This window comes from Heliangelus exortis, chromosome 2, assembly GCF_036169615.1.
Source record: "Heliangelus exortis chromosome 2, bHelExo1.hap1, whole genome shotgun sequence".
Lineage (NCBI taxonomy): Eukaryota > Metazoa > Chordata > Aves > Apodiformes > Trochilidae > Heliangelus > Heliangelus exortis.
The window spans coordinates 56,285,013-56,304,130 of NC_092423.1; the positions used below are offsets into that span (position 1 = coordinate 56,285,013).

The 19,118-nt window shown below is 35.8% G+C and overlaps 1 protein-coding gene across 1 annotated transcript in view; it reads left to right on the plus strand.

Annotated features, from left to right (window-relative positions):
- The window catches only part of ADCY1 (adenylate cyclase 1), a 143,157-nt gene that overhangs the window by 118,010 nt on the left and 6,029 nt on the right, over nucleotides 1-19,118 (plus strand). The window contains exons 10-17 of the mRNA XM_071736231.1: nucleotides 1,147-1,244; nucleotides 4,410-4,494; nucleotides 7,442-7,531; nucleotides 9,688-9,944; nucleotides 10,573-10,699; nucleotides 15,795-15,911; nucleotides 17,020-17,166; nucleotides 17,536-17,634. Of these exons, the coding sequence (XP_071592332.1) occupies nucleotides 1,147-1,244; nucleotides 4,410-4,494; nucleotides 7,442-7,531; nucleotides 9,688-9,944; nucleotides 10,573-10,699; nucleotides 15,795-15,911; nucleotides 17,020-17,166; nucleotides 17,536-17,634 (1,020 nt within the window). The remainder of the gene's footprint in view (nucleotides 1-1,146; nucleotides 1,245-4,409; nucleotides 4,495-7,441; nucleotides 7,532-9,687; nucleotides 9,945-10,572; nucleotides 10,700-15,794; nucleotides 15,912-17,019; nucleotides 17,167-17,535; nucleotides 17,635-19,118) is intronic.

Sequence of the window (19,118 nt, forward strand, 5' to 3'; positions counted from 1 at the left end):
AATGTGGCTGGATACAGATTTATTTGCTCTGGAGAAGCATTAATGATAGGATTTTTCTTCCTGCATACATAGCTTGATAAGTATTGATCCCATCAATTCTAGAAAATATTAAAAAGAAAGGTTAAACCTCTGGGCAAGATTGTGGTGCTATGACAGTGCGACTGTGCCGAAAGCAGCAGAATTAAAATCATGCATGTAGGCTGAAAAAGTAGAAGAGCTGATTGTTTCTACCTTCTCCTGTATGAGTTTTGTACATACAAGTTTCTTAATTGGAAAAAAAAACCCGCAAGCCTTTAGTTAATGTGTTTGAAAAAGCAAAAGTTATATGATTGTGAATTAATTTATCAGTACATTTATTTTTTCACTTTTACTCACTTTGTAGTCTTTTAATATTTCATGTCATTACTGTTTGGAGTCAGAAGGATGTGAGCTACAATGGAATAAATTTCTTCAGATCTTGAGCATTAACTTTGATTACCACAAAGTTTCCACAGTGATTTATTATTTAATTGTAATGGCTTTATTTCAAAATAAGAAAGTTTTTTGGTGTAAATGAGATTAAAATTTGGATCTTTATAAGGAAACACACCTGAAAAGTATTCTAAGGACTGTGGCTTAGTGAAATCAGCAACAGTAACTGCTCAAAACTGAGCCCATGTCTCCCATTTGCAGCCTTCTCCAGCCCAGCCATTAGTGTCCTGTCCTGAGCAGCAGAAGTGACAGGATTCCTTGAAGGAAGCACCAAGGGTATTTTGGCCTTCATTTGGGATGAATAAGTGGAAAAGGAGAGCAGGCTACTTCCTGCTAGTTCAAATTGGCTGTATCATTTTTGCTCTGAAAGATAAACTTATGTCTGAGCCTAACCTAGATTTGGCTAGTTACAGGGTGAAAACTACACAGCTAGGTAAACAGGAAACAGAATCTGAAACAGAAAGCTGTCAAGAAAAATTATGTGTAGAATTGTCTCAGGTTTGTTTGTTGTTTTTTTTTCTTGTGAATTAAACAATGATTATTTGTATGCTTGCAAAATGGGTAGGGGCTTGCTTTCTTTTAGGATATAGTTATTTTTTACTGAGAATGGAGAGGTGTTGGTAAGTGGCTGTGTATAAAATACTCACTGTCTTAATTTCTTCCTTTCTTTAACAGTACCATCAGCTTCAAGATGAGTACTTCACCAGTGCTGTAGTTCTCTCACTAATTCTATCTGCCTTATTTGGCCTTGTCTATCTTCTAATAATACCACAGTAAGTTTCTGTCTTTTACCATTATAATTCAAACTGGAACATCTTCAAGCATGCTGCACAGAAAAAAGCATTAAAATCTTTGGAATGGTTATTAGGACCCAGGCTGGTATCTTTGCAGACAGGAGATTCTCTCTTGGTATGCCCTCAGTCTAACTCTTCCATTTGTCCAGAGTAGACACATTCTGCTATCTCATTGACAACAACTTCTTCCCTGTTCTCTTTCTTTTTTTCTTTTTCTTTTTTTTCTCTGAAATCTGATAAAATTTATTTAAAGCATATAAAAAAAGGTGTTAGCTGTAACTTTTCTAAATATATTTGTGCAGGCTTTCAACCAGGTATATCAGGTACTTTGCTAGTAGCAAGGATAAAACTAAACAGCTTGATGGGAACTAAATACTGAAGTAAACATCCAGCTTTTCAACCCTAATTTGTAGCCTCCCTTCAGGTTCTTGGTATCAATGGCACATAGTTCAGCCATTGCCACATGTTTTGCAGTCAGACCTTAGCTACACTAAAACAGACATAACCAAATACTTATGATGTATTTCAGAAATGTCTGGTGCCTGTTGTTGAGTAATACAGTTCAGTGATTACTTCAGATTTTGTCTGTTCTATGTGAATACTTGCTAAATAAATCTACAATTACACTTCACTTTCAAATCTAGGGTTTACAGTAAGTATATATAATTGTGTTCAATATATAAAAATTATTAGTAGTAGGATTTTTCAGATTATAGTACCATAATATTCAAAACAAGTTTTACTCATTTTCACTAATTCTTAGGATGTCAGTGAGAATAGAACTGGCCATAGGGTAATGTTTTTGAAAACCACATTTTAAATTCTGGTCTTCTTTATTCACAAATCCCCAGTCAGAGTAATACTCCTATATTCTATTACTTTTAATTGAAAGTTTGAGAATCACTTTTTTTAAAATCATCATGTAAATATTATGTAATACCTTTTCTCTTGAATAATTCAAAGTCACAACACTCATCTAACTTCCATACTAATAACCTGTGCTGATTAATTGGTGTACACTTAATTTGACCTGCTTTTCAAGTAACGTCCAGCTGCATGGCAGCTTAGAACATGCCATGGCAGTTTAGAACAAGGAGAGACAAAGAGTATTAGTGTAGTTGAAAGTAAAACGAATTTCCAAGGATCATATGATATGGTAGTTGATAAATTTTAAAAAAAAGTACTGTCATTTTAAAAACAGATGGACAGAGATTCAGATTAGGGCCTTATCTGACAGACAAAAACCTTCTAGCACAATGTGACCACTGAAGGCCATGAACAGGTTCATCATTGGGTTAGTTAGAAAGGACACTAACTGAATGGTCTTAAGTTCATTCTTCCTGTTGGTGTCTGTTGGTATTGTCTTCATACAACCTATTAATCTTCTCAGGCTCTTCCCTTGCTGTGATCCAGATGAAACAATGAGCTAGACTAAAACTTTGGAAGTATTGGAAAACCCTCTCTTCACAGAATATGATGCTTTAGGTTGTTCTTCAGATTTCCAAAGTAGTTACAAGTATGAAAAAATAATTCAAAAGCCAGGACAGGAAGTGTAATGTATTACAATTATAGGAGAAGTGGTGTTTGACATGTGTCATGATGTTCCAAGGAGGAAGTTCAAGATTTAGAGAAAATAAAATGTAAGAAAGCCAGTTGCTGCATAAATACATAGAAAGCAAGGAACTTGACACTCTTAGAATTCCTGTGAGCATCTGAGCAAAACAGCTTTGCGGTTGAAGATGTCTTTTACCAGATAGAGTTGGTGAAAGTAAGGCTATGTTCATGTTAACCTGAACTGTCCAATTATGGATATACACATGTAGCATTCCCATTAAAAGCCCTGATAATTAATCTTTCTGATGTCTTATGATGGATTTATTTTTAAAATACCATGTAGCCCTTTGTTACTAATGTCAACCTAAATCTCTATCAGGGTTGCACTCACCACTACTGTCAGTTGTTGGCTGTTGCTGCCTTAGAAATGCTGTTGCAATCATGTCCTCTGCATTTCTTTGTAGCATACTACCATCCTAAATTCCTAAAAGCACAAGAAGGCCTGCTGTCTAATAATAGTTGTGTTCAGAATCTACTCTGTCAGCATCTAGAGTCACCTCCCCATTCTGGATATTGTATTTTATGCCACAGAATTTTTCCTGTTTGTGTATTGGTGGGAGTTGTTACATGAACTTGAAATCTGAGCCAAATGCTGAGAAATCCTACTGAAGAAGAATTTCACTCTAGTACTGTTAGAAACATTATATAAACATTCTTCCCCCAGTCATGGTCAAGGGCACAAATAAATATATGCCTGGAGCCATGGCTCACATCTTCTGGACAGACTGGGTTGTTCTCACAAGACTAGAAAAGAAAGTGAGATCATGTTGTACTGCTGTCATGTACTTCCATTCTGGCTTGGGAACCACTCCCCTGGTGCCATGGCTGGCTTGGGGCCAGGCTGTTCTGGAACAGAAATCAAAGCACCAGTATTGGTGGACTAATTATTGCCAGCTTTCTCACGTCCATAAGGTACTGTTCCAATTACACAGGTTTTCTGGAGGATGCAAGTGCTTGATCTGCACTGCTCTTGTGAAGAACAAGACTATTTTGAAAGATCAAGGGAAGGTTTAGAATTATAAGAATTCTTACTATTTTTGTAACTGTTGAGGTAGACTCAAAAGAAGGTAGCTTTTCTATTTATTTAGAAGAAGGGATTGCAGTCTGGTGTGATTTTATCCAAGTGACTGGGTTTACTGACCCCTGATTTCTTAATCTTTGAGGAGACATTAGAAGGGAAAAGCATCTGGTAACTGTTACACAGCTGCCAAAACCAACTGATTGGTTTACACACTACACTTCCAAGAGTCATTCTGCATTATTCTACAATTAGAAAGTGTCTTTCCTAACACACCATACAGTTGAATTTTTTACCTCCTTGCTGAGGTAAGAGTTGGCACCATAGAAAGAGCATTTACTTATTTGTCATTCTTGATAGCAGTGCATTTCACTGTGAAATTTCCTCTGCAATGGGTGAGGGGGAGATCCTCCACCATTCATGAAAACACTACTTCATAAGGATACCTGTGATGTGTGTTCTTATGTGCTACTGAGTTGCACTGCTTTACTTCTATTGTGTTTTGATTCTAGGAGTACCATAGTTCTTGTTCTCCTGGTGTTCTGCATATGCTTCCTAGTGGCTTGTATTATGTACCTACATGTCACAAAAGTACAAGTAAGTGATTTCAGATTTTATGACTATTCCTCCTTTTGTTGGCTATGCTTTGTTTTTCATTTGGAATATAAAGTCACAGCTTCATTCTGACTGGTATCTGGATGTAAAGTGCTACTAATTTCTCTGTTTTCAAAACTTTTACAACAAAGCAGCAGGTGTTTTTATGGTGAAGAACAATGATTTTCACACAAAACACTTGGCCCCTTCAAAACCTTTAGTAATGATTAGTTCTCCTGCATTATATTTTCACCAAAGTAATGGTGCAGAAGGATTGTTGTAGGGGAGAACTAGGTCTTGTCAGGTCAGAATAAAGCATCTAGGCTGCTTTCTGATGAAAGAAATGTATATTGGCTTAATCTACATTTAATCTTTTCTGAAAAAATATCAGGAGAAAGCATCTACGTCGTTAATCATCTTTGATGATTAGCACACACTCTAGTTAAGAAAAAATACCTTTTGGCAGAAGGAAAGTAATTGCTTTCATTGAAAAATAAATAGTATTGTAGCAGAGAATCTTGTACTGAGCAGCTCTTTATTTATAAACTTACACAATTATTTGAGAGTAATTATTATCTCCTTTGTTTCATAAAGACACAGTAGTTTATAATCTGTTCTTATATTTATGGATGGTAGAAACACAGATTAAGTTTGTTGGAAATTGCTCCTTTATGTTCTATTTCCCTGGGGCTAGTGCAAACTTAAGGCTTGATTCACCTGTCTGACAGCTAGTGGAATTTTAATTTATTCCAGGTTCCTCTAGAGATTCAGTATCTTAAATAAACGAATCCAGCACAGAAAAATAAAGAAATGTAAAACCTAGAGTACTGTAATTTGAAAATTTGTGGTGAAAAATTTTTTTAAATAAAAGATAGTGAATATGCTGGGTATAATATAGAATTGTAAATAGGCCTTTCTCTTATTATTAACCCATCTTCTGTCACTTGATGTTTTAAAATGGACAAGTGACTCAGCCTCTCCATACTTTAGCATGAAATGTTTCACTCATAAAACCACTATAGTAATGTTTTACTGTACCAGTTACCTAGCATTTTGGGGATCTGACAGTATTCATATAGTTAATAAAAATTACACAGATGAAATAAAGCAAAGAAAATGAAGCCCAAAATGCTATGCTATAATTAAAAAAAAAAAAACAGATGGAATCTTAGAATGACCACAAGTCAGAAGTATCAGTTCTAATTCAGACATGCCTCATGCCTTGCCATTTAAAGGTTTATTTTCCTTTTTAAACTTATAGCCTAGAATGTCAACATTTGGAACATAAGCATACCACACACATTAAAAAAATGTATGTCAGTATGCATTGTCTTTGAATCTGCATTTTGCCTTGTCACTACTAACCATGCAGCATCATATTCCAACTATGGGGATACTGACTAAGTAGATAACTTCTTTGATTGCAGACAGAATTAATGCAATATAAATATTTCCTTCAAACAAAACTATTATTTTATATCATATTTATATGAATAAAACCACACATTCATCCTCATGCATGCACAGGGTTCTGGTCCAGTTGAGCGGACAACTTGATCTGTAAAAAAACCATCTGGATGATCATATAGAGAGCACAGCAGCAGGTCATAATCTACATGGAAGCCAGTAATAAGGGGGTTACCACAGGAGTTTATCCCAGGACCTTTCCTGTTGTACATTTTAATCAATTACCTGAAGACTTGGAGTATGCTCATACCAAATTTTCAGGTGACTGATTTTGTGACGACAACACACTGTTTTGATGGCCACTGAGGGAAACCTAGATAGGTTTGGCCTAAAATAAAGGGCAACAGAAATCCTATGAAATACAACATGGATAAATGCAAAGTCCATGCCCTAAGAAGGAAGAACTCACTGCAGTGTGTCAAGGCCACAGAAACCACTCTCCGTGGGTGCTTTGCTGCCTGTTGGAAGCTGTGTTTTTGATGATGATACCCATGAACTGAACAGCTTTTCTTCAGGACTGGTGACTTTCATTCAAAAATTAGGTGTTTGCTCCATTTATCTTAAGTCAAATTCAGCCTTGCTGAGTCTGAGCCCTCTCATTTTAAGGGACATTTTTTGTTCACCCTTTAAATCTGACTGTCTCTTAGAGTTTATTCTTGCCTCTTGAAGACACTGGAAGATGTCCCATGGTCTGAAAGCTGTATCATGGATCCAGTGGATAATAGATGCCCCAAACATTCTTAATGCAAAGGGGGGATAGCAGCTTGCCCAGAAATCCGAGTGGGTTAGTATGACACAAACAAGCATACGTACCGGAGACAAACAAACTTAACCTTCCTCTCTCACCTTTTGTCACTGGCTTCATATACGATCATATATGAACAAGCACTTTATACTTCACAGTGGTGGAATCAAGGTCAAAATAGAAATGAGCATGAGATTCACAAGGTCATTCCACCACATTTTTTTCTCTGCTGTTTTTTCTACTCTGACAAAGTCAGGATTTTTAATGCATTCTGACAATTAAAACTGCCTTGGCATTTAACTTGACTATTACAGCAAAGACACAAACACCACTCTGAAATTCTACATTAACACAGTATGATCTCTTGCATCATTATTTGTAGCTGATAATTTGCAAAGTGAAAGGTGCTTTGGGTATTTTTCCCCATGGGAAAAAAAATCAAATACCATCCTATTTTATTATTTGAATTATGAGCACACATCCTTTCAAAGAGTTTTAAATATAGTGAGACACAATGTATAGTAATAACAATTTCACATTTATTACCCAAAAAAATACAATTGCCATTAAAAAACCCACACATGTATACAATAATAACTGCATTGTTTTGGAATTCTCACTGCAGGCAAAAATTCTGTAACCTTTATTCACTTCTTTTTATGGACTACTTAAAATAACAAACCCACTTCAAAAATATTTTAAATTCTATTATTTATAAATCCTTTTTTTTTCCCTTAGTGTTTTCCAGGGTGCCTGACAATACAAATTCGTACCATTTTGTGTATTTTTATTGTGATCCTTATATACTCCGTGGCTCAAGGATGTGTGGTGAGTATTTAAATCAAGTATCACTTAATTTAGCATTCTGTTTGAAGAACAACCTGGTATGGATCCATTAAACACATACCATATTCTCATGTGGTCTATTCCTACTCTTTATTATGCTTGTAGAGCATGTTTCTTCAAATTTAAAGCTCTTTGCTATAACTTGAACTTTCACTGCCCTGAGTCAGGGTGTTGAATTAGGAATGGCAAAGCAAATACACAGATAACACCTAGAGATTTTTTTATATTAAACTTCAGTATCACATAATCTGATAATGTCATATACTTTATGGGAAATATATTTTTTAATGTTCAACTTACTTGATACGTCAATGACTAATATTTTGTGACAGAAAAAGGCATGGTGTTAAACATTACATACTTCTATATGGCAACTTATAGAACATACTATTATGTAGTAATAGGGGGATATTTTTAACCCAGGAAGATTAGAAAAGGTAATGAGATCTTTTTTGCATAAAAAGAACTTTTGGACAGTATTGTGTAACAATGTCTAGGAAGCTTCTCTTGTATGAAGTGTTCAATACTTCTGAAAATTGAGCTTTTTTTACTGTAGATTAGCAGCTAATTCTACATGGTGGACATGAATGTCAGATGGTATTTAAACTTCCACAGAAGTATTTGGCATTTAGTTACCTTGTCAGATTCCTAGTGAACAATTTCAGCATTTTGGATGATAATGTTAATTTAACTGAACATGTTAGGGTACCCAGAGGGAAGAATCCACACACAAAATAGCACCCTAAACACAACTGGACATAGTGAGAAGGCAGATTGCCTTCTGTAGGATTTAGGCAACGGGTTCTGACCCAGACAGAGATTTCATGAGTAATTCACAGCACTAACTGAGATGCCAAGACCCTTATTTTCTATTTTGTTTATTCACTTGACCCTGGACCTAGGCTGAGAAATTCTATTGAAATTAAAAGAATGGGCAGAGGATCCCCTTGTCTACACATTCTAGTGCCCTGAGAGGTACCAAGAATTACTAATGTTCTGAGATTTCTGGGAATTCCTGAACATCAGCTGTGTGGGTAAAGCAGCCCTAATAGCACAACAGATATGTTGTTCTTAATGTACTTCTAAGTCCAAAATGCACAATGATGTGCAGTGCCTCCAGGCTAGCTGGCATCTCAGAAAATTTTGTGTTTCTGATTTTGGGACTGAGATTAATATGACAACTGGAACCTTTGTGGATCAGCCCCCATAGATCTGATAGACCAAGTGAAAAAAAGAACAATTGTTGCCACTTAAAGATGATGAAAATAAGAAACAGACATCACGTCCTCTCCCTTCATAAGAGGTGAAAGGTTGGAATGGAATTAGAAGTGGAGCTCTAGGGACCTACCCTGTTTGCCAGAAATTCCTCCCATCCTGTGGTAACAGCTCTGAAATGTGTACATGACATTGTCTTTGGAAGAAGCAGGTTAAATTTCCTCAGATTTCCCACAGCAAATGCACTACATTTTTCTTATTTCCCAATCGAGGGAGCAAATGGAACTCTTTGGCTTACTGAAGTGGCAGGGATAATTAAAGCTGAGATGTGTTTTAATCACATGTGATAGCTGCAGTACCTCTGAAGTCTACAACAGATATCATTCATGTTTAGCTTTTCAGCTAAATATTAAAATGCATTTTATTTTATATTTGTTTAATTGAAATTGATAAAATTTGGATAGTCATTAAGACAAAACAACTGGTCTAGTCAAAGGTGTCCCTGCCCATGGCAAAGGAGTTGGAACTAGATGATCTTGAAAGTCCCTTCCAACCTAAACCATTCTGTGATTCTTTCTGTGCTTTGTGCAAGAACCCACATAGCCACATTTACCCACAGCATTTACTGAAGTTCCTGAATTTTTGCAGGAATATGTTGGTTTTGAGCACTATTCAACTAAGTCTAGACTTCCGTAGGTTGGCCTTACTGGTATCTAATGAGCAAAGAGCGTCACTCATCTAAAAGTGAGTAAAGCATTATGAGAAAAGGAGAGAGATTTTTATTAGAGCAGTGACCTGGATGGGAACTCCACAGCCATATTTTCCCGATTAGAAATGAACTAATGTCAACTCCCATAGCAGCTGCATTTCTGTTTATTTCATATTTAATTTTCTTCCTTTCTTGCCTCTCCTGTCTTTTCTAGGTTGGCTGTATGCCTTGGGTTTGGAATACCAATTCCAGCAGTTCAATAGTTATAATTTCTCCTGGTGGAAAAAATAAAACAATGAATGAACTTCCATGTGACACAGCCCACTATGCTTTCCTTTCCTGTGTAGTGGGCACTCTCACCTTGGCAATATTTCTACGTGTATCTTCTTTGCCAAAAATGATCCTTCTGCTTTTTGTTACAATTTTGTACATAGTTATCCTGGAACTCAGTGATTACAGAAAAGCAGTGGGGTAGGTACTATGTAAAGTTAAATAAACGTGTTCCTGTATAGATAGTTACAACATTGACTACTCATCTTGTGAACTGTCCTCTAACATTCACTGATGCTTAGGGCAACATTTACTCAGTAGAGCATAAAAAATACCTAGGCTATCCTTTCCCCAGCAATTGCAGGATGTAGTAATGTACATCAACAGGAGATAAGATTTTGGTAACTAAGAACTGTTGTCTCATTCTTTAGTTTTGTGCTAACATACCTCAGCTGAACACTCGGCAGTCTAATTATAATATGAAATAGAAAAACACTGTTAAAAACTTCATTTCCATATTTGAGCAGCCCTCAAACAATTCCAATTTAATTTAAGCTTTTGGATTTTTAAGTGTTTTTATATTTCCTAATTAAAACTGTGCACACACATTACCATAATGTAAGGCATTGTAAAATCCTCATATAATTGAATGTTGCTGTGATGCAGTGATCACATTTACCCGTGTCCCTACCCATGTGAGCCTTTTCAGAAAAAGCTAGTGATTACGGAGTACCCATATGTTCTAAAATAAAAATCTGATATTAAAAATATGCAGTGTTACATATTAGACAATCTGGAATAATCCATTTACTTTCCTTTTATTTTTAAGAGGTGGCTCCTTTTATATGCGTGGCTATGAACCAATCCTTGCCATTTTGCTATTTTCTTGTGCTTTGGCACTGCATTCCAGACAGGTAGACTTGAAGCTGCGTCTGGACTACCTCTGGGCTGTGCAGGTAAGTCATAGGATTTTTCTTTCTAGCATTCGTGCACACAAAATGATGTCTGACTTTTTGAATTGGCTTGCAAATATTTGCAGAACAAATTAGTTGGACTAAGACATTTTCAAAATTTTTCATGTCTGTTGTGGCTTACAGAGAAAAAATATTAGAGGTCTTCCCCACAGACTTATGAAAGTGTTTTGCTTTGAGTGATTCTTATTTTGTTTGTACTTGTTCCCATTACAGTATATTATTAATGAATATAATATGTATATATAAGGTTAATTATTAATAGAGAGTATTTTGAACATGGGAAATTGACTGTTAGCAATATAAACTTGAGATAAAGAATTTAAATCCATGGGTTTTTTCATCTTATAATGCAGAAAGAGTTGAAAATAAGTTGATGTTCTGGTAAACTGTAAAGAAGAAAATTAAACTGATAAAAGGAAATACACCCATGTCATACAATGAAACTGTGCAACACTGGCAAGGGAAGAGTGAAAATTTATTTAAGTACCGAGTGCATGGACTTTTTTTTTTAAAATGTATTTCCTAATTATCCTAATCACAGCAAAGTCTATGGAAATTATATTAGCCTTAAGTAAGGGTATCACGAAATGTCTAACTCCTGCCATGCTTCTCAGCAGTTCAATTCCTACTTCTATAGTGTTTACCATTGGCCACTGAGGGAAAGAGAAAGTTGAAGAAGATGTAAGTTTTAGTGGAATTTTGGAGTTGCCTTTTTTTATAAAACTTATACTCTTACAGTCTTGTAGTTCACAGAGGTCACATCTGGTTCTCACCTGCGCCCTATTAACTATGTTGTTAAGAGGACTGCGCATTGCAGTGATTGCTCTTAAGTGTAAGATCAAGACTGGAACCCATGGATTAAACTCATCCCTAACTTTACTGTCTTACCTAGAATGGAGAATTCAAGAATAACTGAACTCTGTTACCTTCTGCTCTTGAAGTTTTTCAACCTAACAGTTAAGCTCTGTTAAGACTTTTTGCTTGTCTTCATGTCCAAGATCATGTTGTATCTTCTTTATGATTTAGATGTATCTTGTTCTATAATGTCTGTGGACTCTGTGCTATTCAACTGAATGAAAAAAGCACACCCACTTAATCTGATTTTTCTCCTGTGCCCTGCAGTATTGACAGACTCCCACACAGACTCTCAGACTCAGAAGTTTGTTTCAGATTATAGTAAAAGGAAGAAATAAAACTTTTTTCTGTTTTCTTGGGTCCAGGTTTTACAGAAATACATAGTCCATTATTTTTAAAACCATTGTGCACTTACTGCAAAGGACAATAATGAGTTACCTATCAAATTTCAGTAATGTCCAGCATCATCCTCAGTGCCATTTGAAAAAGTGTTTTCCATCTGAGAAGATCAGATCTCATATTCAGATATTTCCATTGCAAATCTGGTACTTATATGGTATTCTCTTGTCTGTGAGATTTGCATTATAATAATCATAATAAGGAAAAAAATCAGTGTGGGTAGAAAACTGAGAAATTAAGTATCACATAAGTACTATTCTTTGAAATTAGTATGCTGGGTACATGCTTGGCCTCATTGGTTATCTGGGCATATACACTTGTTCTTCTTAATTCCATGTGGAATCCCTGTAAAAAAAAAATAGTGGATAACATGTTGGAAGGAGTGTTCTGGTTCCCACTCCATATATTGGGTATAAAATGATACAGCACTAATTAACATAACATGCAGATGTACCATTTTAATGGGTGTCACAGAAGTGCTTAAGATACTTGCCTATTCAAATGGATAAGTAAATAAAACACCATCTTTGCATTTATTAGGGTCTTTGGCACAGTGAAAGTCTGAATACTAAAAGCTCTGGGAAGGCTGTTGATTGGAAACATCAATTAAAACTGCCTTTGAACAGTCAATAAACTCCAAGTCACTAATTATTGAACAATCTTTAAGAACAGGGACAAGGGTAAAAAACACCTTTCTGAGTAACAGTTTTCTCTAGCTGCTGGCAGGAGCCACATATGTGGCTGAACAGTGTTCTTGGTCATGTTTCTCTACAGATACAGTACTACTTACCATTGAAGCATGTTGACTTAACTTGGTTACATTCTTTGTAGCACAAGTTCTAGAAAGCCTACTGACTTATTGCAATGGTCTAGGACTGTGGAGCTTTTCTTTGGTTTTACTGAGTGTGCTGATTCTTTGCACAAACACTGAGCTGCATGAACCACTACCAGAGCCGGAGACTCACAACGCCCGGTAGCCAGCCACTGCATTGTGAAACATGTCAACATGGTAAAACATTGATTTTTAGGAAGTTTCTCAGTCACTGGATTACAAAGGAGAGAATTTCAGAGTCAGTGGTTATTCTGGAAGTTGTAAGCACTTAATTTGTATGCTTTTAGTAGGGCTCATTGTGGGGCTGATTCTGTAAAAAGCTTCTCAGATGCTTTTTAGCCCTATGTTTAAGCAGTAGATTTCATGTGGTAACTTCAATCAATGGCATTGCTACAGCATTTTTTTTGCTTATTATAATGGAATCATAGAATGGTGACAGTTGGAAGGGGCCAGACCATCTGCATTAAACAGACAACTTCAACTAGATCAGGTTGCTCAAAGCCCCATCCTACTTGACCTTGAACAATTCCAGGGATGGGGCATCTGCCACCTCTCTGGGCAACCCATTCCAGTGTTTTTATTAAAAAAAAATAAAAAAAATTTTACTAATATCTAGTCTAAATCTACCCTCTTTCAGTTTAAAACCATTATCTCTTGTCCTGTCACTACAGGCCCTGGTAAAATTTTTGTCCCCTTCTTTCTTATAAGTCCTCTTTACGTACTGAATGGTTATAATAAACTGTCACCTGATAGTTCTGGTGATACAACAGCTCAGAGCACTTTATAAACAGAAGATGAATAACCAGCTCCAAGCATTGTAAAAACTGTGAGATGCTGCGTAACTTTTTAAATGCAATAGCTGCTAATTACATCGAAGTCAAAAGCTGTAGCACCAAAGAACATTAGAAATTTTGTCACCAGGTCTGAAGTAGACATAAAGCTTGCTTTTAAATACTTCAGCTCTGCAAACACAGTTAAGTTCTACAAAATGATCTAACTGCCACAAATGCCAAGCAGGTACAAAGAAAAAGTGAAATATGAAAAATATTGTTTATCATTCCTATGGTTTTTCTTTCTTGTTTATGTTCATAATAATCTGCTTTGGGGTTTGAGCCAATAGCTGTTGCATAAATGTTATAGAGCAGCTTTCATTAATTGACCAGTAGGAATAGGGACGAATAGAGAGAGGTTTGGGTGCCATTTAGCTGTCTGTGTCATATTTCCACTAGGAATGTAAATACCTGTGTTCTGTGCTATTTTAAATCTTTCTCCAGCCCCAAGTACTCCTTCCTTTTCAGTAACTGTTTTGCCTGGGAAAGGGTGATGCCTATGCATCCTTTTATCTCAGTTCCTGAAAGAGTAAGCACCAGGATTTCATGAGTCACAAGGAGGAAAGAAAGTTTTCATTGCATCCCCCTGAAGGGCAGAAAGCAGGAAGCTGGAAAAAGGTCCAAAAATACCAGTAATCAGTTTACTTCCCTCCCTGAACCATATCAGAGTCAAAACCTTAGTTTATAATTTTGCATCTGAAGAAGGGAAGAAACACTTTCTAGGCATATTGGAAATGTAGCTTCTATTGTGTTTCTTAGCAAAGGTGACATCCTTGAGGCCTTTTCCAGTTCTTAGAGGATTTTGCAACACCTTCTGCCATGACTTGGATAATTTAGTTTTAGCCACTAGCTCTTCACTGAAGAGCTCAGTTCACAGCCTCCTAGCCATTTCTATTCTGCCCATACCTGCAGACACAAAGTAGTGCCATGGGCATTGCTCTCCCAGTAGTTTCATGACCATATTGAACCAAGATTAAAAAAAAAAGAGAAAAACCATGAATGCCTTAAGATTCTGACAGAAGGAAACCAGAAAACCAACAGGCTACACTGTCCTTATTTATTTTATGTTGACGTATTAGAATTTTCTTTTATTCCTATGTGCCAAAGTCTAGACAGAACTCCAGCAACATGACAAAGGTTACAAGGGTCTGCTTCAGTACTGGAAGCTTTATCCTTCTGCTGTGGCTTGCTCTAAAGCCTTTGTTGTGAATTATACACAGTAGTAGGAAATGTGGTGTTTGCTGAGGACCAAATTCCAGAAAAGTAGTTTTGCAGAAGACTTATAACGATGAGGCTGTAATTTGCACACCTGGGAGTCCCAAGTGAGATCCCTAGATGTTCAGTATTTTCTCAATAAGACATCTGACTTTTAGAATTCTAATTCTAAAAGAATTCTAATTCTAGTTCTCTAATGTGTAATTCCAACTAACTCTTGTAAATCAAGACACTTGCAATAAGATACCAATATCTTAGATTAAGCATCTCAGCTACTCTTTCTTGATACTATAATTTACATGAATCATGGAATTTCTGTTGCTGTTGTGCACAGAAATTTCTGTGCGCAGGAACTGTATATGCTTTCATGACAAATACCAGAGTAATTAAAAACCACTCTAGAAATGCTGGTTTTCGTAATAAACTGTGTTTTTTAAATTGTATATTATCTTAAGGATGTTCAATTTTAAAACATTTTTTTTTACTGTTGGAGTTACTGTTTTACCAGGGTTTTTTTTTACCATTTTACTGCAAAATGATGTAGATTTCCTTTAAACACTGGTGATTCTCAATTTGGAAGGTGGAATAAATATTACTGTCACTTGCTCCACCTACCTGGGAAATAATTGTCCTCCAATGTTGATGTGACTTAGGTGGGATTGTTCTAGCTTCTTAGTCTGTAAAAATATCAAGGCCTATATAAAAGAAAAGAGAACTACACTTGGCTGAAAGTAGTGGTATGACCCAGAGAAGCTGACTTCATTACTAAGGATTTCAAGGGATTTTGCCCTGTTGTAAAAACCTGGTACAGGAGAGCTGTTGTCATTCTACGTTACAGACATAATTTTGCTCAGTTGAATTTCAAAGAATGTATTAAAAGCTATTTAATGGCTTCAGCTAATTTTTTTGCTTTTTGAAAAAGCTGTTCTTTTTCTTCTTCACACAGGCAGAAGAAGAGAGAGATGATATGGAAAGAGTCAAGCTGGATAACAAAAGAATTCTCTTCAACTTGTTGCCAGCACATGTTGCACAGCACTTTCTTATGTCCAATCCAAGAAATATGGTAAACCAAGATAAAATTTAAATTCATGCTGATGTTGTATGAGTGTGACCCTTTGTATCTTGATTCACCTTCCTATACATTTTCAAGAAATTCTTGGACTTAAAAAGTTTTATTCATGTTAAAAGGAGTAGCTTTGTAAAAAGTTGTGGCCAAGAATTCAGTTTGAATTATTCATGTCACTGCAGTGTCCTTCTCTGAGGAATTTTAACATAAAAGCAGGAGAAGGGGACATTGTGTTAATTCAGCATCAGTGCACTTAAGTGTCTTCATGTAAATAACTAATTTTGTTTTCCATCACTTTACCATTTTAGGATTTAATACTGGATTTCCTGAGCTCAGTTTGGTTCTGAATGGTGGTTTATGAGCTGCCAGACAATGAACCACTCTAGTTCTTAAAATATGCTGCCATTACCAAACCCATCCATTTCAAGTTAAAAGCAGAGAATTATATACAATTGTAGCCAAGAAGATACAGTAACTTTTAACATCAAAGGCTGCAGTGGTTAAATGAAGTGCTGCAGGAAGGATTTAATCCTTCCAATGCAGCTGCAATACTTGCAGCATTGGAATAACAGTGATGGCCATGATACTGCTCTTGAGAATCTGGATAAATGTATTTTAACCACAGAAGAGTGGTTTTACATTTCTTGAGCCCTCCAAATTCTTAAGCAAAAACCTTACAGGACTCTGCAACTCAGGTAAAGACATAGAGGAATAAGGTTGATTTTATGTTGCATGGTACAATTGTTCTGTCTCCTATTTTAGTTACAAAGCAAAATTGAGAAAAGGTAATTTTATTTCTCATACAGTAGAAGTTCTACAGGTGTTAAGATTTTATACAAAAATTTTGCCCACTGCTTTCATGTCTAAACAGAGAAAAAGTCTAAGTTGTTTTAAATGGGTTTAATATCTTAGGTGTTAATTTTCTTTTGTGTTTTTGTGTGGAGAGATCTTTCAACATTTTTTTAAATAAGACTGGCTTTCTCTCTACCAAAAATGACAGCTTTTGTCGTAGCTATCGCTTGTCAGTACAATAGGTATCATAATCATTATGCTTGGTGTAGATTAATCATGTAGAATAAAAATTATATTTGCTCATGAACTGCAGGACCTTTATTACCAGTCATATTCACAAGTGGGAGTGATGTTTGCTTCCATCCCAAATTTCAACGATTTCTACATTGAATTGGATGGCAATAATATGGGAGTGGAATGTTTACGCCTGTTAAATGAAATTATTGCTGATTTTGATGAGGTAAGGTCTAAACATTTTATCCTTTCAATATACCCATTCTACTAATTACTATCAACAGAGAGCAAGTCTGCATATCTTGAACTGCCTAATAAACCTCTACTGTAAACTTTCTTTTTAATCGTAGTTTGTGTCCATTTGGCTTCTCCAAATTGCCTAGTTTGTAATTCTAGGCATGTGTATCTGATCTCAAATTTCTCTAATACAAGAAGAGTATTAAAATGTGAGTTAGCAGTAGTTTTTTTCAATGACCTCAAAGTGGGCAAGCCTCAGTTTACCTAAACTAGTATGGCTTAATCAACTTGCACATAATTTCTTGTTGCTTGTCTAAAATATTATGTAATATTTAAAAGTTTTATGTTTTAAACAAAGCTTATGGACAAAGAATATTATAAGGACATAGAAAAGATCAAGACAATTGGAAGTACCTATATGGCTGCTGTGGGACTTGTACCTACTTCAGGAACTAAGGTAAGATTTTATATAACAGTCATTTGTGGAAGAACCATTCTCCTTAGATTTCCAGAGGAACATCAGAAACACAACTAACTCCATGTGATTATAAATAACTTGTGTTAGTTATTTACAACAACTGAAATATGAAATTCAAAGCACAACTGTATCCTGAAAGGAAAAAATTTTGTCCTAGCAGTTGCTCATGTGGCTTCGTTTATGATTTCATTGTCTGCAGCTCTGGACTCTCTGCAAATTAGCATATAAATCTAACTCAGAGTGCTACTGTTTCAAACCCAGTATCTTAGATGACCTTGTAAGATGCAGAGATGGCAAGAGTCCAGGCCTAATGAATTACTGCAAAACTAGCACAAGAATATTAAAATGTGGGGTTTGTTTTTTCTTTTTTTTAATATTGAAAACTATGTGCAACGGGTAATCAACACAAGTATCTTCTCCCAGCCCCATCATTGACAGGAACCTAGTGCTAGGTACATTGCTGCATTTAACTCTGATCACTCCAAATCAGCTCTTCTTTGTCTCTACTGTTTGCACTCTTTTCATCCCTTTAATTATTCAGCAATAAAAAAAAAGTCAGTCATTTCCAACCCGCTAGTTCTGGGGTACAATTCTGTGTCTTCATTACTGCTTGAGAGAATGTTTCTCAGCTTAACTTTGTCTTGGTACAGAGATTTGCTAGATTTGCATGCAGCATCTGGAAAAGCAAAGAACCTTGTGGACAGTATAGTGAGTATGTTGTACATAAATTACTATGAACATTGGTAATGAGAGCAATAGAATTAATTTATGAAAAATTATTATTATGAGGAATAAATTAAAATTAAAGCAATCCATGAACCTAGTCTGCCCAGAATTTCCAGACACCTCTTACCTGTTCTGATATGCATGTATCATGTTCTAGAGATATACTCATGCATATGGTTTAGCATTGCAAAATAACACTGAATTAGACACCAGAAAGGGCTATACAATTGCCTATGAACATTCAAGCAACAATTAGTCCTGTTAAGTAAATAAAAACCAAGGCCACATTGAAATCAACTGAGTTATGTAGGAGTATATCACATGCAACTAATTTTCTGGAGGGTTTTTACAACTGATGCTTTTCTTTGTATTATTCCTAGAAATGTACACATTACAAAAAGATATTTTAAAAACTCTGTTTATGATGAAATATTTGCCCTCTGGGTCCTTTAGTAAAAAAATCAATGCTTTGAATTTTGTTCTTTGTGATCTCAGGCAAACAGGCAACAGCATACTTGCGTGTCTGTTATAAATGCTCTTTGAACTATAATCCTGAAAACAAGTGTGTTGTTGGGTAACTTTGGCAGCATATGTTCCAAAACCTAGACACATTTATCTCTTGTATTTTATAGTTGGTAACTGAAGGGTCAGCTGAGTTAGCCTCGTATTGGAGATAATACCACTCTAAGATTATGATAGTAATACATTTTTAGTCACTACAGAAGATCTTGTACAGG